At 45.5% G+C, this 26,009-nt stretch overlaps 1 protein-coding gene and 1 non-coding gene across 3 annotated transcripts in view; both read right to left on the bottom strand.

The window, feature by feature from the left end:
• Nucleotides 1-26,009, bottom strand: part of PCGF3 (polycomb group ring finger 3) — a 376,752-nt gene that overhangs the window by 70,576 nt on the left and 280,167 nt on the right. For both annotated transcript variants that reach the window (XM_086961653.1, XM_086961654.1), the window contains one exon: nucleotides 23-140. In XM_086961653.1, coding sequence (XP_086817779.1) covers nucleotides 23-131 — 109 coding nt within the window. In that variant the 5' untranslated portion in view covers nucleotides 132-140. The remainder of the gene's footprint in view (nucleotides 1-22; nucleotides 141-26,009) is intronic.
• LOC147727638 (U6 spliceosomal RNA) lies at nucleotides 12,110-12,216 on the bottom strand. Its single transcript, XR_015309656.1, has one exon. It is a non-coding gene; the product is annotated as a U6 spliceosomal RNA (small nuclear RNA).

Below are 26,009 nucleotides of genomic sequence, written 5' to 3'. Positions count from 1 at the left end.
GAGTTTAAAAGTATATACTCACACGTGTGCAAGCACTCGGTTACAGTTGTGGCGTCGATGAGATATCCATTGCACAGGCAACATGTGATGTGGGCGTTAATGTCCCAGAGCTTAATCTTTCTGGTCAGCATCTTTGGTGTCTGCAAAGAAGAACAGAAACCGCAGATATCAATATTGGAACACTTCAAAAAGAAATCTCATCTTTATGAATATGCACCTCAGAAAACCAGAAAGGCATAACAGAAATGCATACATTATGTTATCCACTTTTCCTACAGTGCATTGTGGGCAAGGGACACGTTAGCAGTTTGCTGACAAAGGTGATTCCATTTTTGTTTCACTAGAAATTAGGAAAGAATCAGTCAGTAATAACTTTATTCGATTTAAAAAAAAAAGAATCATAAAAGTGTACAGTTTTAAACTTACAAATTCACAAATGGTATTTCATTTCCCAGAATTTAAACACAAAACACAAGCAGAATATATCAAACAGAATACATATAGTCATATTCTTACATTAGGTCATAAAATTTACATTAAGAACAATATATAAAATCACGGTTATACCAGATTTCATTCTATAATCACGATCACATCCCTCACAAGCTAATATGCAAATATAAAGTGCACTGTGCATTATCAAAAAGCGTAATTCTCACAAGCTAATAAGCAAATATAAAGTGCACTGTGCATTATCAGGAAACAGCATCCTTACATTGTATAAAAGCTGATTGGCCTCTCACGCCAACCAACTTAAATTTAGGAAACCACTAGGAGAATTTAGTACATTGTAGCCAAGAGCATTCAAAACCGAAGTTCCTAATAAAATTGGGGACACTTATCCCTCACGAGGCTCATAAATAAGTATAAAGTGCACTGTATGTTTTCAAAAGTTGGTCACCACATTATTTAAATGGGTTGGCCTCTCACGCCTTCCCACTCAAGTATGTAAGACAACTGACGTGACTTTGACGCATTATAGCTAAAAGCGTTAGTCAAGATCATCATTTCTAACAATTTCAATAATTTTCAGAAATAAGACCAAAATCAAAATAGCAGAAAACACAATATCAGTAACGATTCCTAATTAAAATTGCTGATCTAATGAAGCTAAGCATAGAGCTACATATAACAGCAGTTGATAATGATCTTAAATGCTCAAAGCCTTCCCTAAAATTACATGGTCTAATGTCCCTTAGGAGGGGTTTAATAAAGCAATCACGCAGAGCTTTATAAAGTGTACAAAAAAGCACAAAGTGCAATATGCATTGTTGAGCTTCATTATCACATGGGCAAGGAAAGAATCATTACATCTTTATAAGCAGGTCCGCTGCGTTTACACAAATGGGTCCAACATAATTTTCTTTGTGTAGTTAGAAGTGCCCACGAAAATTGAAAACTTTTTTAAAAATAAAAATATATATATACTTTCCTTACAAATGGCAACATGATTATTTGTAACTCATGTGTGAGACACCTCGTACATTGCTGTCCTGAAAGCAACAAAGGAGTATCTAGTCTGCATTCCTTCAATTGAGGATACAGCGGCAAAGTGATCAACTCTTGGAAAATATCAAGATGGCTTGCATGGTCGATTCACATGGTGATTACATTTTTACGAGATTACTTACAAGCAGATTCACTTCACTCACTGCTCTATAAATTAAGAGAGAAAAACCTTCTTAACAGACACCCAAGTTCAGCTACCTAAGCTTGCTGGTATACACATCTGGGGAGAGATCTTAGGATCTCCAGGACTCTTCCCTCTGGGACTCTCTCCCACACCATCTCCAACACAAAGCCAATGGACGGAGGCGCCGAACGCCCTCCTGGTCGACTCAAAGCCAATCACCTTGAAGCACACTCAGACTCTTTCTATCCTACCCTGTGACCACAAAGTTAGTCTTTTTCATTACCCTCACCCTCTATGCATCTCCATGCTCTACAACGTCCTGTCAATGGTGTAAGAGTATGTTCAGCTGTCGTAAACAGCACAAAAGCTAGGTTGCACAATATTAACAAGCATTTGCAATGCAATAGGTCTCGCATTAACAAAAGTTTAAGCTATTGGCAATGCAATAGCTTAAACTCTTGCAAATGTGACCCCTATTGCATTGCAAATATTTGTTTTTTATTAGCGTCCATGGGGCGCTTACACTTTCCTGAAGGTCATGCCCCTTTCTTTAAACAAACCGTTTCTAAAGAACGGGGCGTGTCCAATATTAACCCCACGGCTGCTTCCGCGATTTCGCGGCAGTGCGGCCGTTTTAAAAAATGGGCGGGGCCGCGTCGGCCATTGGCCGACGGCAGTACCAGCGAGGTAGTGCTGCCGTCGACCAATGGCCGACGGCAGCATGGAAGGGGTTAAAGTAAAAGTGCGTCATGGGGGCTTTGACAAAAAAAATCATCTGTTAGCCAAGCTAGCAAACAGATGTTTTTTTCTTAAAACCGCTCATGCCGCGCCTTCACTTTAATGTCGGCCGCATACCTTTCTTTAGATGCGGTTTGTGTATAGAAAGGGGTGCAGCCTCTATGAATGTGAAAGTGCCTCATGGGCGCTAGTAAACAAAATATATAAATAAATATATAAATAAATATGTGCAGCCGCTAAATGCGGGCTGCGCTGCTAAAATACTTTTAAAAAACGCGGAGCCATAGTTAAAGTGGACTGTCTTTGTTAAAAATTGAAAAAAAAGCGAGCGGCGTGCTGCGAGGTAGAGGTTGAAATAGAGGAAGAGCATTAAATAAAATAGTGCTCACCGACTTATAAAGCAGAGCATGTAAAACCAGTGAAAAGTCCTGTCATTATGAGAGGTAACAAATGCAGACAAGGCGGTGCCAAGGAGGGACTAATAAGCCTATTAAAGACTAGGAAGCCAGCGTTTCAGAAGTACAATGACACAAGTCAGTTAAAAATATGGGCAGAGAGTGGGCGGGGCTTCAAAGCCATACTCCACTACTGCATACCTAACAGCAGCGAATGAACTGCCCAGGCTCAATCTAAAAATTATGTTTATATAGCAGTTCTATGTAGGCAATAAGTAAAATCAGTGATTTCTGAGTGCAAGGAGGTAAAAAGAACATACAGAATAGAATTCTAAGGAGGACGGTGCATAATCCACGCTCTTCCAGGAATTTGTGCTCCCCTGGGTAAGTTACAAGTTTAATCGAAAGCTGTGCTGCATCAAAATCTCAGAAATTCAACTGTACCATCAGTCAATGCTTCAGGCATTGCAGAAAAAATGAGACCAAAAACAACACTCCCCAATATTACACTTTCACAGCCGAATATTGGAGAAGAGGAGATTCTTTGATTGATGAATTAACTAAGAAGCCCCAGAGGAAGGGGAAATTACTCAATTCATTATAACTGCTGCAAAATCTTCAGTATATTGGGGTGCACGGAAACACCTAGATTAAAACAAAATAGCCGAAGTTGCGGAACGTACTAGCGAAAGAGAGAAAATCGCAAGAGGTCAAAAAGGGACGTTAACACAAAACATTTAACAGGCTAAAAGATTCTAGATACGCCAAATTTTTGATATGAGGTGAATTACCATGCGTGACAATGAAAATGTCAACTTGTTCCCATTGCTACAATAAACCCTGGCTATAGGTACCACACTCCTAAAGTTTATACCAAATGGCAGTCAACCGATTCCTTATTAAAGAACACTATCCAAGGACTTCTTGTAACATTCCAATTGTATTGCCCACCTCCATGGGTCAGTTGTCCAAAACCGAACAATGAGACCAAGAATATTGAAATAAGGAGAGACAAGAATAAACAATATGTTCACTCTTCGGTAAGGTTCATTTGTAAAGTCCAGGAAATCAGTGAAAACTTCAGCCACTTGAGTCCTGGAGAAAAACTCCCTTTAATTCAAGGCAAAGTTATTAGTGGCAAAACAAGCCAACGCTTTTCGCTCTCTTGCACTAATGGATGGCTGGACAAAGACCAATCAGAACTGAAGTTGCCCTAGTCAGAAATTGATACATAAGTAGATTATTAGTCTTAAAACGGACTGTTACCTGGTGACTATACATTTTACAATATGTACTGATGAAAACAGGCTTAACTTTATAATTCTTTGCTTCCCATGTCTAAATAGACTTCTCTGTGTAGCTACAACTGCTGGAATTTCTGCCTATTGACCACACAATGTGTTATACTGCAGTCTGCATACACATAGGAGAATCTTACATGTTTATGTTGTGATTGGTCAGTGTCTAAACATTCTGTTTTGAAACACTAACACATTGGACAGATAATGTCCTTTTTGCATTTTTAATGTGCAAATAAGTATTTATTTATATTATCTTTGATTGCAGCCCTGAAGAAGCTCTTTAATGAGAGAGCAAAACGTGTTGGCTGTTGTCTTGTTTTAATGGCAAGAATTTGGATGAAGGAATATTTGGCTTCAATGACTCAAGTATCTATAGTCCTCACTTAAGCTTTGGATTTTTATAAATGAACCTTACAAAAGAGTGACATATTTGTTTATTCTTTCCTCTCCTCATTTCAATACACTCCAAAAGTTTTTCGTGGTGTTTATCTGAATTTCTTTCTTCCCTTGCTTACCTCATTCCAGAAGGTGAGTGAAAACCACCACCCCCTCATTTGCATGAGTGCAAACGCTGTATCTGCATTAGCCTTGCACCAAGGACCATCTTATACGTCATTCCAAAGTTTTAATCTCTCAGAAAAAATCAGACTCCGACTTAGTTGGTTTCCGAGCACTCCTACTTTGATAACTACCTTGTGTACCCAAAAGGTGCAGCAATTTGAAACTGAGATGAATATGATGAGATCATAATGATTTAATGCCATCTTCACTCTGCATATTCGTAGCTCTTACATTTATATAGTATGGACCTACATACAAAGCAACAGAAGTAAAGGTAAGGGATACAAATAAGGTAGCAGCAGGTGCAATTTGACTATGGCTTGAAAAGTTCCTTAACGCAAGTCTCTGAAAACAAGTTGGAGATCTTTAACTTGCCAGAAAGCTTAAGCAGACTGTCCAAGAAGAGTGAGATTGGAGGCTAGGCAGCAAAGTTTAAACTCATTCCCTAAAGTGCAAGGGCAACCATTACAAATTAAACATAAACTCCATAATGTGATCAAATTTGCTAGGGTCATATCAATATCGTAGCAGTGCTCAAAATGGAGCTATGGGAGAAAGAGCTACTGTAGATAAATCAATCAAAATAGTGCCTCACCGGCATTCACCCGAAAAAAGCAAGGAACATGTACTTGGTACTGAAATCAAGGTGGGCTATTAAGAGTCTTTTTTCTGTAAGAAGAGTTAGTAAAAATACGATTGAGACCTCATCGATGTGTGGCATGACAGTTTTAAAACAAGAGTGCTTAAAGCACATGAATCCAAATTTAAAAATGTCAGGAATGGTAACGGTTGTGGCCAAAATAGATTGTTTTTTGAAGGTCAAGGCTTAAAAAAGTGAGTAAATATCCAGTCCCAATGACATCAACACATTACTGACAAAGATGTTCATCTTCAACAGAGTACACCCCAAAACACTAGTTGGGTGCTGTTGCATACCAATGGATAAAAATGGCAGAGCTAGCTACTACCCCTCTCTTAGCGGCTCCTTATAAAGGTTGAACAACACAGGTACAAAAATCGAAACTGGGTCACTAGGCAATGCCCATGATAAGGCATTGGGAATGGAGGGACCCACCGTGATGAACTGGGTAAACTCCAAGAGGTAACCTTTAAACCAGTTCTGGACTGTGTTACTAACACTCATGCAGGTCAAAAGCACCATGGTCCATCAGATAAAAACATGCACAGAGATTGAGAAAGGCCAGCAAACAGGCATCCCAACCATGCAGCGCACGCATGCCATAGACCATGATCTTTAGGGGAAATCTCAAAACAAGGAGGACAGACACCAGAATGAAAAATGTAAAGAAGCACTGCAAAGTAAACAGGTCTCACCTTTTGGCAGCGAATGCTTTTTGCTAATGTTGTTAAGCCGTGGTAAAAATTGATGCGGCCTGCATTGTTTTGTTTATTATTTTATAGTCCAAGATGGTGGTTACATGTGTGCAAAGGTGTCTTTGTAAAGAGACGCGACCCAGTAGCAGAAGGCAGCTCCCGAGTCCTCCTAAAAAGGAGGGGAAACGTGTTAAAAATAAAAATATACAAAAACTAACATGAAGTGGATGAAAGGTATAGAAGCACACAGTCGAGTGAGCTGGGGGTCAGATAAAATAAATGCTACCAATAGGAAGATGAAGAGCAATAAGTACCTGATGGGGGTGGAGAAAGGGGGGGGGGGTGATAAATAAAAATCAGACAGCAAGGAGCAGAGGAAACAGGGCAAGTGGGGGACGGGGAGTAAGATGGAAAGCTCGGGAGACTGATCTGAAGGGATAAAAAGCACAATAGGGAGAGTACAAGAAAACACAAGGGCCACAAGAGTTCTTTTAACCACAGAGAGCTAAAAGCTATCTGCAGGCAAGACTTAAATATAGTACTCGGAGATGACACCTGGTGTCTTATTAGAAAAAGTGCTCTGGTGGCACAGCAGGAATTTCCGCCCGCTTTGTGCACACCCTGGGCACTATGGCATTCCAGTAAAGGCCGCAGACGCTAGTGCGGCTCCTTCATTAATACAGATAGCGCTTGCACACACGTAGCACCAGCACTATCTCACGAATGCACTCCCTCATTGCAGTATGGGGGGCATGGGCCCCATGCAAATAAGGGATTCTTTTTACATCTGCACCCGCACCGTATTATGGAAGTGGGCTCAAAGATAAAGAAGCTGTCAGGAGGCGCACTTAAAATGTGCCACAAAAGGTGGCACTCTGTCAATGCCCCTAATGGCAGACCGGGGGGGGGGGGGGGGGGGGGGGGGGTGTATGTGTGTGTGTGTGTGTGTGTGTGTGTGTGTGTGTGTGCGCGTGTGCGTGTGTGTTGAGGGGGGGGGATACCCTTGCAGGTAGGTGCAATTACTCACTGCACCCGCCTGTGAGAGGATCTCTAATCCCTCTTGAAAGTGCAGACGGGTTGCTGCCTGCACAGTGAAGCACAGTGTGGTTTTAAGCAGCCGCTCCGTATTTCACTTAAATGTGCTACCCAGAGGACAGCATGAGTTAGTGGCTGCCCTGGGGAAAGTGCATTCACTGTAATAGAGCGCACTTTCTCTCTTTGTGCACAGCGCACCTATTTAAAGGCACGCTGTGGTCAAACAGGAAAAGTGTGTCCTATGTATAAGAGAGCCCCAGGAAAGCAAAACCCAAATTAACAAACTAAAAAAGGTAAAGGTTTTAATGTCGTCAGTTTGACATAGCCTCCATTTCCTCTACCACCACCCTTCACAAAACACATTGGCCGCAGGTTGCCTTACCCAGTCCCTCTTCTTCCACATTATTACTAATTGTTTTCGTTTGGCACGAGCAGCTCTGTGACTCTTTTAACATGCCATTGCTCACATCATATTCTTCTTTTGCAATAACTACATCAGAACGAAGGTTAATGGTTTCCATGAACTTTAAAAAAGCACTCTGAGAAAACTTCTGCAACATTGTGGCCGCTGTTAACCTTGAAACATGGATGACAGACAGGGGTCAAAATCCAATTACAGTAGGTTATTTGCAGTGTTTTTCAAAGCACTTACTGGAAACTGCATTGAGAAGAGCTGTGTACATCAAGTCACTATGCTGCCAGTTCTACCTCTTTTTTTAATCTTTCCTTCCATATTCTCATTGTCTCAACTACTTGACAATGCACTCACTATAGTGAGCTAACTGAGAACATACAGGGGTTTAGAGCCTGTTCATTGCTTACCATTGGTTGGCTTTCTTTCTACTCTCATCTGCCTGTTTCTTATTCGTGCCCAAGCTTGTCAATCATGTTTGCCCATCCCATGGAGGATAGCCATTTCTTTTAATAGGCTGACTTCTGTGCTTCCACAATGTTACACTGCTTGCTTTTCAAGCACTACGTTGTCTTCTGGGTTACACACTCCATGGCAATGCATGTGTTTTACAGCTCTTTATGTCATCTATTGCTCGCCCCCTACACCGTCTCATCTGTACGATTCTCCCCGCCCATGTTGCCCTCGCGTGCTTGCCTCATTGCTTTCTCCAGAGTACACTGCCTCCCCACTCACTCCATGTTGCTCTCTCACCTTTGCTTCTCCTTACGAACGCTGCCCTCCATGTCGCACCCCCGACCACACCCTCCTCTCTTGCATGTTGCTTTCTCCATCAGTGCCCTCCTCTCACCCTTTGCTCCTACTCCTCACCTCCACCCTGTTGGTAACGCAGTCCATCTGCCAGCACTGCAAAGAAGATGTCAATCAACTGACATACAGGTCCACCGTTTTATTGCTATTTCCCCCTGCACCCTCCTCTCGCCAACTGCTTCTCCTCCTCAACCACCTCCCCTCCCTCTTGGTTCTGTTCCCTCCCCCCAAAACCCCAGCATTGCTTCCCCCACCCACACAGATAGGGGATTGCATTACAAGGCTACAACCCAGACCTATTGGCATTATCAATCCTTATTAGATCGAGCCTAGAGTCGGCACACAAGCGCTGCTCTAGGGAAGATCTGGGGTAGTTTAGTACGTGAGAGAAGCTCCGCCCATTGCTTCGCCCATTTTTTCATTGGCTTGAGTCTTTGTCCTTGCTAAATGCTGTCTTCTGATTTATTATGAGGCTTGTTAGTCCCGCCTTATGATGGCCATGTCGTAATTTCTCACCTCCCATGGCTATGGGCCCCTTTACTGCGAGTGTTACACAGTAGGTGGACTGTGAGCACTACTTTGTAGCCTCTTCTCCCCCCTCCTCCCACCAGCACTCCCGTCATCCATGCCTTCTTCCCCCAACCTTCCAGCCCGTTGTCGTTGCCCCCCCCCCCCACCCACCCTTCCTCCCATTGTCTGTGATGCATTAGGTCTTGTGTAAATGTAAAAATGTAAATGTACATGTATTTATATAGTGCAAATTACCCGCATCGCAGGCATCTAAGCGCTTGCTTAGGGAACCCGTCATGGTATTCCCCTGTGAGATAACCCCGGCAGGGTATCCACAAGGTGAGAGCCAGGCATCCCGCCGCGAGGGGCCGTTGTGGAGATTAAGCAAGCTATTGCCCAGAGTCGCAGAGTGTGAACCCGTGAGTCGAGTAGGCACCGGAGCGAGAATTATCGAGTCCGTGGAATTATTGAGCCCAAGCCCCGTCGAGGCGGGGAATTGAACCCTGGTCCAGGGCCGATCTCAGCTTCCGGGTCTGCCGCCTCTAACCCCTGAGCCACACTTCTCCACTTATGCGAGTCCTATTGCATTGCAAATGCTTGTTTTTGAATCCGTCTAGTGTTTTACAAGGTATGGGAAAGTTGTGCATGGGCGGCCTTGCTGCATGTTGTGGAGATTCCAACCAAAACCATTAAAAAATAAAGATTGATGCAACCTTTCTCCTCGCTTGGTAACTCTCAAAACTACAGAAATTACTCCTGCGCACCTTTAAAGGAAGTTACACTATCATTCCTTTGAGCATTCCTTCCTGCATGCAGACTGACAAACCCTTGCTTTTACTCTCCCCGGCTGCCAACTGTACTTCAAGGCTTATGAGAATATACATCCCCCAATTATTCAAAGGCGGGCGTAACAAAGGAAAGTTACTCTGTTCTCTAATAACCGTAATTTTATCCTCCCACCTCCTCTCCAATTATGAAAAAAGCACAGAAATACCACTTCTTGCAGGAGTCTGGATTCAGGCCTATAGTTGTTAAATGCCGACACCAAAGAATGATCCTATACAGACCGAATGTTTAGGCAAGGATGATTACCAGAAAAACAATCCTTAAAAAACACAACCACAGTACAAATCAAATGTCGAAATATAGCACTTCCTTTGAAGCAGATCGGGAAAGCTTACTGGCAGACGTCTGAAAAGCAGACATCACATTCAAAACATGGCATTTTATTCAAACTGCAAAGCAACACAGTCTAATTTAAGGGCCTATTTTAACTAGAAAAATAGGCAAAATGACTCCATACAGGAGCAGGTCTCGGAGAGCTCCAACGCACAATCGTGTTAAAGTAAAAAAATAAAAATGGTGTGACAAAAAAGTCTATCTAAACGAAATCACACTGCTTTCAGTGCACAGTAAGTTACCTGGTTAAAAGAAAAAAATGTGTAAAGCATCCGCAGCTCCACCACATATGCAAACAAAACTAGATGGACTAGAGTCCAGAACAAACACCAGCCAACAAAGGGACACTTTTGCCTTGCTGCTGCTGTTGCATGTATAGCAGAATTAAAACATTTGTGGAGTAGGCCATGGACTTAGTCTTGCAAGAAGATGCTACATCTGCCACAAATGGAACCATTATTGCCACAGGGTATGAGGAGAAAAATAGTTTACTGTGCAAATGCACAACTCCACCGCACTTACTCATAGGGACTGTCCTATCTGCGGCCACTCTTCACCAGTAAGGGCAGAAATAGATGGAGGACCAACTAGGATCTGTTGAGATTTCCGTGCATTGTAATGCCCCGATTACTTACCGGTAATCTTCATTACTCCGAGTTAGTCTTCCTCGCCACATGACTTACAAAGTGAGCTTCAGCTCCACACCAGAACCCTCCAAAGCAAAAGTTAGCCTCCCATGCCTCCCATCCCTTCCCAATATGGCCGACCCATACCCTCCATGACCACTATAAAAGGAGGGCCGGCCCAAACCCAAAGCCTGAAACTACCAAGCCAAAACATGAAGCCGATAGCCAGACAGGGAGGGAGGGATGGGAACTCATGTGGCGAGGAAGACTAACTCGGAGTAATGAAGATTACCGGTAAGTAATCGGGGCATTACCCCCTCGTTAGTCTTCCTCGCCACATGACTTACAAAGTGAGCACATACCAAAGCCAAGCAGCTTCATGGAACCACACAAGGAACCAACGGGACAGAAGGGGATGCCCAGGACGGGGCAAACCCACAGAAGAGCGGAACGACCACCCAAGGGAGAGAACCACGAGCAGGAAAAACAGCCCACGTCGCCGGCAGAACACCACAACGGACCCAACCATAAGTGACGCCCCAGAGACAGAAATGCTCCGGGCAGAACGACCCTGGACAACAGGGACACAGGGACGCGCAGGCCAGGAGGAGGCCCGCCGCAGCCAGTGACAGGAGAGAACAGACACACTGAAAAAAAGGAAGCACGGGAGCAACACCCCGACCGCACCCCAGACATCCTGGAAGAAGAGGGAGAGACCCACCGCCAGGAAAAAAGAAGGCAAGGGCACCCGAGGAGAGCCAGGGAGGCAATCCAAGGCAGAAAACCGGAACCAGGGCACAGGACCCGCCGACCCGGCAAGACCCGAGAAGGTAGGAGACTGAAGGAAGGAACCCATCCAGTCCATGCGGAAGGGGGACCCAGAGGAACCTGCAGGCTCAAGGAGGAGCCCGGGACACAGCCATAGGCCTCCAGAGAAAATGGCTCTGCAGCAAGCGAGCCACCAAGGAAAACAGCCAGGCAAATATAGGACTGCCGGAAGACCGCAGAGCAGCCCACCAAACCCCCAAAGCACAGGGAAGGGACCGCCCGCCAGGAAATACAGAACCCCTAAGGGGTCCGCAAACAGCCAAGCCAGCAGAAGGAGCCGGCGCAATACCGCCAGAGGAGAGGAAACCCCCGGAAAAGTCCCAACCGGGTACCAACACGAACAGGAGACCCCCGGCGAAAGACGGAGCCTCCACCCACCAGCCGAAGTAAGGAAAGCAAGTATCCACATCCAACCAGGCACATGGGCCAAACCCAACCCACGGAAGGATCACACCCAGACAAGAACACCCGGGGGACTAACCAAAACTAGTGGGACAGCCATCCAAAGGAGGCGCCAGTGGCAGGAACCATCGACTAGGCAAAGATAAACCACCATTGAAGCCATCTCCAACCGAAGACCACTGAAATGCAAGAAAGCGAAACACTCAACCCAGAAGAGGAGAGATGAACCTCCGGGCCGCAACCTTCCCTGACCCACACACGGGGAGACAATGCAAAATCAACCATAGACAGCAAGCAGAGCAACGTTCTGCAGTCACCCCAGTATAGAGAGCCTGGGCCGAAATAAAAACATGGAACGCTACACGAATTTGCATGTCATCCTTGCGCAGTGGCCATGCAAACCTTCTCTGAATCGTTCCAATTTTAGCATATGTGCCGCCGAAGCGAGCACCGCACACCAGGGAAAGCCAAAGCGGACCCAGAAAAAACACCAGGAAGCAACTGGCACCGCACCAGAGAAGGAGCGAGGGGGGCACACGATCAGAAGCGTAAAAACAGACAGAGACCACAGAAGGAGGCGGCAGAAGTGACCACGCACCACAAGCAACTGCGGAGAAACGGCAGCGAGGAGGAGGGCGCAAGGGACGCCCAACGAGCCAAGGGGCAGGAGGAGGACGGGACACCACCGCCGCGGCCCCAGATACCAGGAACAGGAGCCGAAGCCAAAGAGAACTCAGAGACCCCCGAAGCAGCCCGAGAGCAAGGACCGCCCCCATCAGTCATGTAGGGGACCATAGGGACGCCACCCCCAAAACCCGGGAGAGAAGCCCGGGAAGGGGAGACATACATCCCTCACGCCCAAGAACGGGCGAACAACCAGAACATACATGGCAAAATACATCTCGTCACAAAATGGAACGCTCACGAAAGTGCACGCCAACCCTGAACAGGGGTCATGCAAAACCAGCCAGCAAAGCAACACATAGCAGGCGTACATGTAAAGTGCATGGCCACCCGCAGGTGACCAGGTGCCGGACAACAGATGCCCAGTGGAACCTAAAACAATGGAACCCAGTGTATCGACCACTGACGGAGGAAGAGCCGAGCGGACCCGCAGGGACCTGAATCTGTGACCATGAGGTCCAACACAGGACCTTGCAGTGGCTGCCACAGACTACTGAGCCACCAGACCCAGCAAGTTGACAGCACTGGCAGAACCCGGACCTGAGATAGGCCTCGGCACCAGAGGCCCAGAACTTACCACTGAGCAATAGACTCCTGGTCGAACATCAAGCACCCTAGGACACTCAGAAAGAAAAAGAAAAAATGGCAGTCTGAACACCAGTCCTGCGGAAGCCAGTGCCAACAGAGGCACAAGACACACCACAGAGCCACAGCCCCTTGGTCCGGAAAGGCCCAACCCTCGCCAAGCAGCGCACGGTTAAGGGGCCGCAACCCCGGGAACCCGACGAGCATGGGCACCCAAAAGGGAAAACGAAAAGAAAAAAACTGAGTGGCGCCAAGAGCAGAGCCAGGGAATCCTCAGCACCGAAGCAGTCGCCCAACCGGGCACAGACAAGAGCTGACCACGCACAATCACCAGAGAGCAGACGAGAACAGGAGTCCTCAGGGCGGCATGGTCGCAGGCTGAACACAGGCCCCCACTAGCAGAAAGTGGAGAGACGGAAGAGACCTGAAAACAAATCCAACAACAGGGTCGCCTACAGAGGAAAGAGGAGACAGTGGACCAGAAACTGGGCACAGAAACACCGAGGGTAGGAGATTAAGACTGTAACATATAGGACGTTGGGCACCCCGCAGTCGCAAACAAACGCACAAGGCCACGGTGCTGCAAACGCGCCCAGTCAGCCCAGAGCGACACATAGCGTGAACCAGACCCGAAGGAGCCAGGGAGCTGCATACGAGCAGAGCCCGACAGTTCCAGCCGGAAGAACAAAATCCCCCCCGAGAGCCACAAGTGGCAGGGAACAGGATAAAAAAACACAGCATGAATAGGGCAACCAAAGGATACCCCGAAAGAAGTGGGTTCAGAACCCCGGCCCTGGAGAAGCCCGAGGCATAAGGACCATAGTACCTTGGCAGACGTTGCGATTAAGAAAAGGGCGGAAGACCAAATGGACCGTCAATATAGGAGCATTGACAACACCAAAATACCAGGAACCAAAAACACAGAAATACCAGGAAACGAACCGCTGGGTATGAACCCACGACTATGAGTGACGGCAAAAAATTACCCGGTCAGCGGCCCCGCCTCCAAATAACAGAAGGTGCCCAGAAAAACTAACGTCAGGAGAAGATCCAACCCCAAAAGCCGAGCCCTTTAGAAAAATGCACATTTTCCCTTCGGGGCCACTAGAAACCGAATAACAGACTAATATTGACACCCAACGGCACTAGATGAAAGACTAAGTCGACCCACCGGGAATTGAACCTGTGAAACACAGGCTCCAACAGAGAATGCATTAGTCCACTGTGCCACCAGATTAAACTCGAACTCGTGACTGGCCGAACACCACAAGTGCCAGCGGCGAGCGTGAAACCGCTAGACCAGGCCGAAAACAGAAAGCCCCAGTAACAAATGCCAACTGTACAAGGAAATTCAACCGGATGCCACATAACAGAGGAGGGCCGGAGGCCGCGCCTCCAGGCCCAAAATGAAACCGGCAGCCACCCCTACAGAAAAAGCTGCCAAATTACAGCACCCAAACACGCAGCCACACCCGCGATGGAAGAACGCTACAGCGGCAGGAACGGAATGGCCGCAAACTCACACAGGGCAGCTGCCGCGATACACGCAGTGCCTCACAGTAAAAATAAAAACACAGCATGTCTTCGCCAGCCCCCGAGCCCGTGAAGCAGGGACAGAAGTGCCGCTGCAGAAATGGAGACCGTGAGCAGCACAGGACTCCTGCCGCCTTTCACCCAGCGTGAGCAGGTCTCAGTGCACCCTCCGCCTGCCCCACGTGGCCCAGGGGTGGGTGGCGGCGGCTCGGAAATATCATGTCCTTAGGCTTGCACGGGACGGACCTCAGCACTAGAATAACGCCTCCAGGACACCAGGGCGGCAGCCGCTTCTCCGTCCCGCCGCCCGCCTGCCCTGAAAAGAGAAAAGCGGGAGGCGCGGGAAATAAAAAGCCGACTTAGACAATAGCGCAGTGCCCGGCAGCATGTCTACGCCACCACCCCTGTCCCTCTGAGCCCGTGAACTTGCTGGGGAAAACGCGAACGCAGACCCCAACTACCCAAGCCGGGACTCGCCGTAAATCACCCGTAAAGGGAAAAAAATACTAGCGACGCAGCGCCATGAAGGGAGGAAAAGCAACCTGCGGGAAAACAGCAGACGGCAGTGACAAGGCACATAACAGAGGGGGCAAGGCAGCGCCGTCCACACTGTACATCCCCCCTGGAAATCCTCGGCCCGCTAGAGCAGAGCCCAACCGGCCCAACATAGGACATGGGGAAAGGGGGGGGAAGTCCAAGATCCCAGGGACCGCTAGAGCAGGACCTCCAATCCAAGACCCATGTACCTGCTACAGCAGGCACCACTTACCTGACGCATCTGGAGAGACTTGCGCAGAACTAAAAAAACAGGCTTTGGGTTTGGGCCGGCCCTCCTTTTATAGTGGTCATGGAGGGTATGGGTCGGCCATATTGGGAAGGGATGGGAGGCATGGGAGGCTAACTTTTGCTTTGGAGGGTTCTGGTGTGGAGCTGAAGCTCACTTTGTAAGTCATGTGGCGAGGAAGACTAACGAGGGGGTAATAGAAATTTTTGGGGAAAATACAGGTCGCAAATCTACAGATGTTGCAGATGTACGTCTACCAGTTATAGTTTTCCCGCTTTCGACAAAGAGCTGTTAATTGGTAATGTTGTCCTTGTGCAGCCACTGCAAGAAGAGGTCACTCAACGGGCAAAACCTTCACATCTTCATTGCTATTTTTGACCACTTGAAATTAGTAATCCATGGCAAAAACACTGACCATCTCCGCCATGACACAAGGAACTGACAGCAGAACCCAGCAGGTTAGAAATTCTACATACATGTACTACACACCTCCAAAGGCACGGTCATAATTTTTCATACTAGACAGACCAAGCTTATGGAATCCAACAACTTTTCCCAATAAAGCAATAGGAGCCAAAGCTTTTAGCATTGGCTCAACTCCATAACACAGGCTTACTGAAGTGCCCTTAAACTCACAACAGTCATGAACAGTTACAAAATTACTAATATGTACCAAATTAAAGTTGGCAAAACAATATACAACCTCTCTCAAAAAAGCCCAACAAGGCTCATCAAAGTGAAAGTTTTATACTCGAGGGTTTGTCAGAGGGGGCGACCAAAACCCAAACCGTTGCATACTAGTTATCTGAGATTTCAATAACAAAATACCTGCCTACAGCCTGTAACACAATGTGAAAACAATTCACTCGTAAAGGTCTATTGGCCATAACAACTATTTCTCACAATGAATGTGCCAGAATTACTGCCTTTGTTATAAATAATGTCATTATAGGAATATGAAATCTTTGGCATCTGGCATAACTTATCGAGCGAATCAATCAGGCCTATAGTTTTTATCATTGTGTTTATTAACACCTTCCATGCTGGTGACGGAACCGCTTCGTCACCAGCCTCGGTCGCACTGTGCTGGTGACGGAGCGGTTCCGTCACGGCCCGCTCAGCGCACCTGCGCGGTGCTGATTTCGTGCCTGCGTGTTCTATTGAGCGGGCGGGGCCATGACGGAACCGCTCAGTCACAAGCACAGCGCGCCCGAGGCTCGTGACGGAGCGGTTCCGTCACAAGCATGGGAGCACTGCGCGGCTCCTCCTCCCCCCCCAGCGCCGCGGTGGTAATTCCGGGGTTAAACATAAAGCTTACCCACAAACCAGCATTCAGGCATTCAGGCATGCAGTTATCAAATAGAAAATGTATAAAACAAATTACAGTTGGCAAAGCACTACACCCCTGTAATACGGCCTAAGGAGGATTATCACAGCCCAAATCTTTTATTTCCATGGCTTTTCTGGAGCAGATTAACTCTAAATACCTGAATAGCCTTCTGGTGTCTCTGGTGTAGGCCGGTAAGAGGAGTAGAGTAAATTTGGAGATACTAAAGCTGGAAATGGAGTTAGGAGGACTGGGTCTACCAGACATGTGGCTGTTATATATTTGTGGATTATTACAGTATGCAGCACAGTGGTGCCGGAAGGCTAGAATGGGGAAAAGGAGCTGCTGGTGGAATGGAGTGCCAAGGCAGACCTCCCTGGGTGATGATGTGGAGGACGAGAGTCCCAGAAGGCTGCCCATTTATTGCCAAACAGGTGGCAGAGGTTTGGGAACCGGCGGTCACACACGTGCAACGTAAAGCCCCATAACCAGGTTATTGCTCCTTAAGTGGTTGTCATGCTACCAACGGATACAGTATGTAATGGATTTAACAGTTTGATGCCGGGGGCTGCACCAGAGCAAGTAATCTGTAACTCAGTTGTACCTTCCTCGCACTGGGGGAGGAGCAGGATTTCTTCCAGCTACAACCGGGCCAGTTTCTGCAATACACCAGGGTGGTTCACATGGCCTGCGAGGTCTGGATGGGCTCCTCGGTGGAGCCAGTGGAGTCGGACGCTGCAGCTGATGCTGGCCCCAGGTTCCTCTAAGGGCCTTATCTCCAGCGTATATAAGGCCCTGAAGGCTGCCCGCCGGAATGACATGAAAGGAGTCTGACAGGTGGCTGGACGACTTGCCTGAACCTCTCTCAGAAGGCTGGTGGGAACTAGCCTGAGCTAAGGTCACAGAGGTTGCCAGTGACGCCCCATTCAAATTCACCCGATTTTGTTATCTGCACAGCACCTATTTAACACCTCAGCGGTTGCATAGATTTAACGGAGCTCGGTCTGCTGCTTGTCCTAGATGTGGGGTACAGCCGGCGACATTCCTGCAAATGACATGGGAGTTTGCTAGGCTGAGGAGTTATTGGAAGGAGGTAATTAGTACAAGTGTTGCAGGAGATCACAGATGTCCGGGTTGAGGCCTCGGTCAAACATTGCCTCTTGGGGTTGCTAATGACCCCAAAGCAAAGGACTTGGATAAAACACAGTTTAACTCTGCTGAGATTGGTGTTGGCTAAGCGACGCCTCGCAATCCACTGGACTCATCCTAGTCCACCTCTGACTCACAAGTGGATGACAGATCTCTGTGAGTGGGGAGTAGAAGAGGAGCGGCAGTTACGACTGGTACGCACAGAGGAGAATGCGGGGAGAGAAGTGAAAAGTGGGGAGATATGTTGGAACATTTGGTGGCTGAGGAGCTGGTGCCCACTGACTCCCCCAGGAACACACTGTTCATGGACTTGATGGAGCGCGCAGTAGAAACACAGGAATAATCACCCAGATGCTGGACTGCATGCCTGTGCATGCATTTGGCTGTCGGTGAATTGAGGGACGGGCGAGGTGGGTGGGACCCCTGTGCTCCTGCACCCATCTCTCCTCCTTCTTTTGTCCGTGTGGTCCCCCCCTCACTTCCCCCTCTTCGGACCTCCCCCCTTCCAGTTAGTTTGTGAGTCCTGGGGGCGGGATACCACTATGGGTGTATGCTACTGCTGCTGTTGGTTTCTTATTGTTGTTTTGTTGGATTTCCATGCTTTCCTTATTTTGTTCAGGTCAAATGAAGGCCTGGTTTAGACTGGGGGATGTGTAGTTAAGTGTCAGGCCTGATGAGGTCAATGTGACGGATCCTCAGCCCCAACTGTAGAAGACTGCTCCAATTTGTTTTTTTGAATAGGGGCGTCGTCAGACTGAGATGTACTACTGTCTATGACACCGACATACAAACTGCAATGTCATATGTGCTTTACCCCTGTTAATAAAAAAAGTTTTTTTAAAAACTCTAAACTCCTTACTTTCTATAGTAATCTGTGAGATTATGTATCAAAATAGACCCTCTTTTCCAATATTGCCTGAAAAGTGGAGAAATGCCTAAAGCTTGGCGAGGGAGTGTGGTGGTTCCTCTCTTAAAAAAAGGCGGCAGAACGAATCCTGCAAACTATAGACAAAAAGCTCTCCTTGACGACGCTCTTTGCTGCTTGTGTTTTGGAACACTTAAAAGACTGGGCTTTTTCTAGAAAAGTAATCCCCATGTATCAGGCTGGGTTTCGCCCAAAGTATTCTACTTTGGACAATAATACAGTGCTTGATAAGTTTGTGAAGTTAAACAACCAAATTTTATATTGTGCTTTTATTGACTTTGACAGTATAGACAACAATTGGTCCTCGACATAATTTTACTGATGAGAATAATCATAACATTTGGTCAATTTTGTTAACTCCACACCCAGACTGAATCTATAGTCTTACTGACATGGATGATGCTAGCCCACAGCCTCAATAATCATTTACAGTAGGTGCCAATAAACCAATGAAACCAAAAAAGGGGGTCCAATTAGGATAATTAATTTAATATATCATATATTGACGTATGAAAATCAATGTATCTATATACATATATTTACACAAATCATAAGGCAAAATACATTTTTCTAAAAAAGAGAACGTGCACAGAGAAAGATAAAGTGTGTGCTCAAGTGAATGATCAAGAAGATCAGAAAAACAGTGTAGGTCATTTATATACAGAGAAACATTAAGCCTGTCCTAGGTAACGCTTGTAAAAAAGACTTCTTTTGTACTCGCTAAGTGTTAACTACAATTCCTTGGTCCTTAAATTGCACCGTTGGCAATAAGATTGCCAGGGAGAAGGGGATGGAGGGTGGACTGGGGACAGGGGTCAATAGGTAAAGGCTCCCAAAGGGGAATGTCGTCGACGTTTCGACCCAACCATATAGTGGGTGGTTCAAGTCCTCAACAACGGGTCTTCATCAGGACGGAGTAAATGGGGAATATCTCTCAGAGTGCACGTCAATTAAAAACATTCGTTGGGCACCTGTAATGATAAATGAATAGTGGGGCTAAATATCACTGTATAATTTCAATTAAGTCCACTAATGACCTATGTGAAAAAGCACTCACCCTCCCGTGGTGCCTTGACAAGACAGAGTGCGACGAACGGTCCGCACTCGCAATATGCAAGTATCCAAAGTTATACTGCGAAGTAAAAAGGAAAGGTAGCCATTAGTGCTACACAACTTATTTCCCCTATGAATGACTACTTATCAGAGAAGAAATCATTAGTGCTACACAGTTTTTCTCCCATTTAAGTGGCTACTTAAACAAAGGGAGTTGCTTGCATTTGCCAACAATGGCAAGACCCATTTGAGTCAATTGTCAACATTAAATAAAAGATCTCAGTCAAAATGCCAGAATCCTATTAAAATATAATCAAAAATTATTCATAATGCTCAATGACTGTTTGTGATAATCACGCAGTGGTCACTTACCCAATGCGTTTGTCACTGGTATATTTTTGTCAAAAGTATTGTCAATCCAGCAAGTCTGATGCCAAATGCTGTGAAGGAGAAAAGACAAAATGTCTCTTCGTTAACGCGCTGTCTGTGTGGCTTGGTCAAAGAAAGCTTTCAACCATCAGATATAACTCACGTTTCCTAAATTCTAACATACCCCGTGTCTTCGATCAGAGCAGAAGTAATTTGTTTCGTAGCTCCGCTCCGTGGTGTGCAGCCTTTCATCTAGCACCGCGTTATGGAATGCGGAAGCAGAGATGAACGCAACGTGGTTGTATTCGTAACTAAGCAACCAACGCGCCTGCGTCATGGCGTCTTGCCGGTTGCTAAGAGATCAGCCATACTCGTCTTAGTGCATCGGGAAATCGCGTACAGCGGTGCTGCGTCCTATTCACCGGTGTCCAACAGAAGATTCATATGTTTATGTGAATATCCCTACATTATGATCAAACCAGTGATATGCAATGTCATACCTATGACATTGCATCAGTCCGCCTAATTTATCGGTCCAACGCTCGAGAGCAACCCCCTTTCTCTATTTATATAAATAGTGGACTGCATTAATGAGCGCATCCATGCCCAACTCACTGGTTTGATCATAATGTAGGGATATTCACATAAACATATGAATCTTCTGTTGGACACCGGTGAATAGGACGCAGCACCGCTGTACGCGATTTCCCGATGCACTAAGACGAGTATGGCTGATCTCTTAGCAACCGGCAAGACGCCATGACGCAGGCGCGTTGGTTGCTTAGTTACGAATACAACCACGTTGCGTTCATCTCTGCTTCCGCATTCCATAACGCGGTGCTAGATGAAAGGCTGCACACCACGGAGCGGAGCTACGAAACAAATTACTTCTGCTCTGATCGAAGACAAGGGGTATGTTAGAATTTAGGAAACGTGAGTTATATCTGATGGTTGAAAGCTTTCTTTGACCAAGCCACACGGACAGCGCGTTAACGAAGAGACATTTTGTCTTTTCTCCTTCACAGCATTTGGCATCAGACTTGCTGGATTGACAATACTTTTGACAAAAATATACCAGTGACAAACGCATTGGGTAAGTGACCACTGCGTGATTATCACAAACAGTCATTGAGCATTATGAATAATTTTTGATTATATTTTAATAGGATTCTGGCATTTTGACTGAGATCTTTTATTTAATGTTGACAATTGACTCAAATGGGTCTTGCCATTGTTGGCAAATGCAAGCAACTCCCTTTGTTTAAGTAGCCACTTAAATGGGAGAAAAACTGTGTAGCACTAATGATTTCTTCTCTGATAAGTAGTCATTCATAGGGGAAATAAGTTGTGTAGCACTAATGGCTACCTTTCCTTTTTACTTCGCAGTATAACTTTGGATACTTGCATATTGCGAGTGCGGACCGTTCGTCGCACTCTGTCTTGTCAAGGCACCACGGGAGGGTGAGTGCTTTTTCACATAGGTCATTAGTGGACTTAATTGAAATTATACAGTGATATTTAGCCCCACTATTTATTTATCATTACAGGTGCCCAACGAATGTTTTTAATTGACGTGCACTCTGAGAGATATTCCCCATTTACTCCGTCCTGATGAAGACCCGTTGTTGAGGACTTGAACCACCCACTATATGGTTGGGTCGAAACGTCGACGACATTCCCCTTTGGGAGCCTGTACCTATTGACCCCTGTCCCCAGTCCACCCTCCATCCCCTTCTCCCTGGCAATCTTATTGCCAACGGTGCAATTTAAGGACCAAGGAATTGTAGTTAACACTTAGCGAGTACAAAAGAAGTCTTTTTTACAAGCGTTACCTAGGACAGGCTTAATGTTTCTCTGTATATAAATGACCTACACTGTTTTTCTGATCTTCTTGATCATTCACTTGAGCACACACTTTATCTTTCTCTGTGCACGTTCTCTTTTTTAGAAAAATGTATTTTGCCTTATGATTTGTGTAAATATATGTATATAGATACATTGATTTTCATACGTCAATATATGATATATTAAATTAATTATCCTAATTGGACCCCCTTTTTTGGTTTCATTGGTTTATTGGCACCTACTGTAAATGATTATTGAGGCTGTGGGCTAGCATCATCCATGTCAGTAAGACTATAGATTCAGTCTGGGTGTGGTGTTAACAAAATTGACCAAATGTTATGATTATTCTCATCAGTAAAATTATGTCGAGGACCAATTGTTGTCTTTACTGCTGAATACCCAGGTCCTTGGACTATATTGGGTCTACCCCTGTTCTATAACAGTTAATTGACTTTGACGGCATTCGATAGAGTAGATCGATCTACACTATGGGGAAAATTGGCTAAAATGGGGATTCCAAAAGATCTCGTAACAATAATAATCTCTCTTCATACATCAACATGGTGCAGAGTCCAAATGGGGGCGAAAAAGGCCTAACTAAACCCATACCTTCGCGGAATGGGCTAAAACAGGGATGCTTACTAGATCCCCTATTATTTTCCATCTATAGTAGCGATCTCCCAGGGTGTCTCTCAAAGTAAAAATGTTCCTCCAAAATTAGCTCAAGTAGATATACTTTGCTTAATGTATGCAGATATCGTTATTCTTGACCAGACCCGATAGGTTTACAAAGATCTTTGAATGAACTAAATCTTTATGCTACAGAAAACATTCTGATGCCAAATATTAATAAAACTAAAGCACTCCCCTTTAGTGGCAGAAGGAAGCCCTTACCCTATACCTGGTCTTTAGGCGACAAACCGATAGAGACTGTAAGAGAGTATGTGTATTTGGGTCGTATCTTTACTTCCATTCTGCGAGATACAGCCCACCTCTGCCACCTGAACCGGAAGGCAGATTCCCACGCTGGGGCTTTACAGAGATTATATCTTTCCACGGGAAATAGACACTTTACATCAATGCTGGAAGTCTACAGTATGAAAATCCCCCCGATCGTATCATACGCCATGGAATACTCACAAGTTAAAACATGGCAATCTTTAAAAGTAAAGGAACGGACCATACTCCAAAATCTGATAAAAGTGGCACAGTCGGTCCCAGTTCAAGCTTTACGTCTTGAGCTATCGGTAACTGGTATCTCAGCCAGAGTATTTTTTTAAAAAAAATATTATTAGGTGGACGTAATTATAACTACATGCAGCCCCAGACACCTTAAGACATTTGTTAAAATTAGAGACTTTGAGAGGAAGTGTCCGAGTATACTTTCAATAAGAATATGGTGAAAGCCTTTGAGGCCCCTCAATGCACGGTTGCACTTTTACAGGAGTGGTCCCCAGCACACCTGAAATTGTTTTTAAAACATTTGGCCCCTAGAATCAGTTTCGAAGATGATAAAGATCACTGTTGTCAATTGAAGCATTATAAACAGTTTGCAGAGCAAAAAGAATTCAAAACTTCTGCTCCTTAACTGCGTTTTCAATTAAAGCACTGCGTAAGGCGCTGTATTCTACTCTTACGCTTGGGTATACTCCCTTTAGCCACTTTTTTAGCTAGTTGGGATGGTACTAATAACCCTAAAGGTTTATGTGAATTTTGCTAAGGTGGCCAACAAGATTTGCTTCACGTTTTACTAATATGTCCTAAAGTGAGCATAGTTATGGCCCGACAACGTTTTATAACCCCAATTCAATTAAAGTACAACACATTTTCTGCACAAGATTTAATTACATTATGTAACTCTCCGGTAAATGAATATGATTGCCATAATCTGTTTAAGTTCTTAAAAAGCTTTCTGAAGCAGTTTTAAATCTTAAGTACAATCCGAAGATTTTACTTTATCTAACCCTATCTAATACTGTTTGAGTAGGTTGTTGAATATTGCTACTGTACCATCTTGTAAGATAGTCTAAAACGGAAAAGTTTTTTAGCTAAGCATTTTCATGAGTATCTAAAATTATTTAAATTTTGTATTTGTTGATCTCAGTTGAGGTCTGGATCAAATAAAATGTTACTCTTTACTGTTTACTGTATCAAAATAGCACTCTGAACACTTTAATATGGAGTAAAAACAACCCATTATTAAATGAAATTTGCTTTAAGAGACTTTTCACGTCCAATACGTCAGGGCTTCTGCTTTTATCGTAACATTTGATAATAAGCAGATCAGGCATTTAGCTGATCATTGGCTTGCTAACATAACCACTCTCTCTGGCTGTATTGAGCATTAAGTGTTCCCATATAAGCAACAAAACTTTCAGTGGACACAAACAACTGCTCTGCTTTACTTAAGAAACCCAAAATGTCAACAGAGCGTATACCCCTTTCTCAGTAGCACTTCAGAATACTTTTTTCTTGTATATACATTTAACACCAGACTCCTGACCCTTGTGTGAAGAATACCCCAGGCACTAGACTGGAACAGATATTTTTTTCTTCAGCAATCACCTCACCTGTCAGTAGGTGGAGACATGCAGCTACATCAGGGCTCCTATATAGCCGCCATCTCTGCACGTGGAGATCAGTTCTTTTGTTCTACACCTTCTGACACAGATTCGGTTCTCCATCCCAGAGTTATGTCAGGCTGACAGACTTCTTTTCTCAAATATTTTTCCAGTCTGCAAGTGGCATGGCCCTCAAAAAACAATAGGGTTTAAACCATGTAAGAACCCTGTGTCAGTGATAGACCACCACGAGGTCTGTCTCTGGTGTCTCTGCTCTAAGAACAATTCGATGTAGTGTGACAAATGCGCTAAAATGAAGTTGAAAGTCATCGTTCACTGGATAGCCATACTCGGGGGCGGCTACTCCACTAGGGCAGAGGAGCGTGGCCCCACTACTTTCTCACAGAGGACAAAGCCAAAACATAAAATGGTAATAACTTTTGGTAATTACCATTTTATGTTTATTTCCGCATTGCGGGTGGGTTGGTTGGTTGGAGCTGGCAGGACAGGAGTGATGTTCCCACTCTTGAGTACGCATGGCTGGTTTGGTTGGCCTTCTCGGGCCCTCCAAACCAGTCATGAGCACTTCTCCATGCAGGCTGTTTTGCAGCCTACATGGAGAACATGCCACCTCCTACAGCCCCTGGCTGAGCAGCATCCAGACAAATCACAATGCTCCACCAGTGCGTTGTGATTGGCTTAGCAGAGGGGAGGGAGGTTGCCTGCTTCCTGTTCCTGCCGGAGGCAGGAGAGCAGGAGCAGTGAAGAAGCAGGACCCGAGGCGGCAGAAAGGTAGGTTTTAATTATTTTTTAAATTATCACTATTAGTATTATTATTAACCCCCCCCCCCTTTTGCAAGCACGACTCCCATTAAAGTAAGTAAGTAAGTATTTCCCTAAAAAATACTTTTTACTTTAAAAAGAGGACACCATGCAATTTTTCAGTTCAGCAAGGTTAACCTATGGGGGGAAACAAGAAGGCAGTTTTGAAGGTAAGAACACAACTTACAAATCCAGTCTTCAGGGTCTGTGGTCAACATCAGGCTAGGTTCAAATCAGTAACAAGACTGCACCATCAGTGGCATAGGGGCAGCCGGGTACAAAGGTCAAACTCGGAGTCTTCCCCCAAATGTTAACCAATGGAGCCTGGGGTGAAAAAGGTTGCTTACAGCCGAGTGAAGCGTTTTCAGAGGCCAATCTCAGTGCATTAAGGTAAGCACAGGGCTCACAAGGCAGCACCAAACTTACACCATCAGCGGCACAGGGCCATACGGGTGCAGAGTGCCAACACAGTGTCAGGTGCCCAATGCAAATCAATGGGGTAGAGTGTTTTTTGAGAAAGGTTGCAGGCTTGGGCCCGGAGGCTCAACAAAGAAAACCCACAGCTGCCCAGGTAAGTTCTGATGCTAGAGGACCTAGGGACACCACT

Source organism: Lissotriton vulgaris, chromosome 3_1, assembly GCF_964263255.1.
Source record: "Lissotriton vulgaris chromosome 3_1, aLisVul1.2, whole genome shotgun sequence".
NCBI classification, from domain to species: Eukaryota; Metazoa; Chordata; class Amphibia; order Caudata; family Salamandridae; genus Lissotriton; species Lissotriton vulgaris.
The sequence above is the reverse complement of the archived record's forward strand: the minus strand, read 5'-3'. Positions and strand labels throughout refer to the sequence as shown.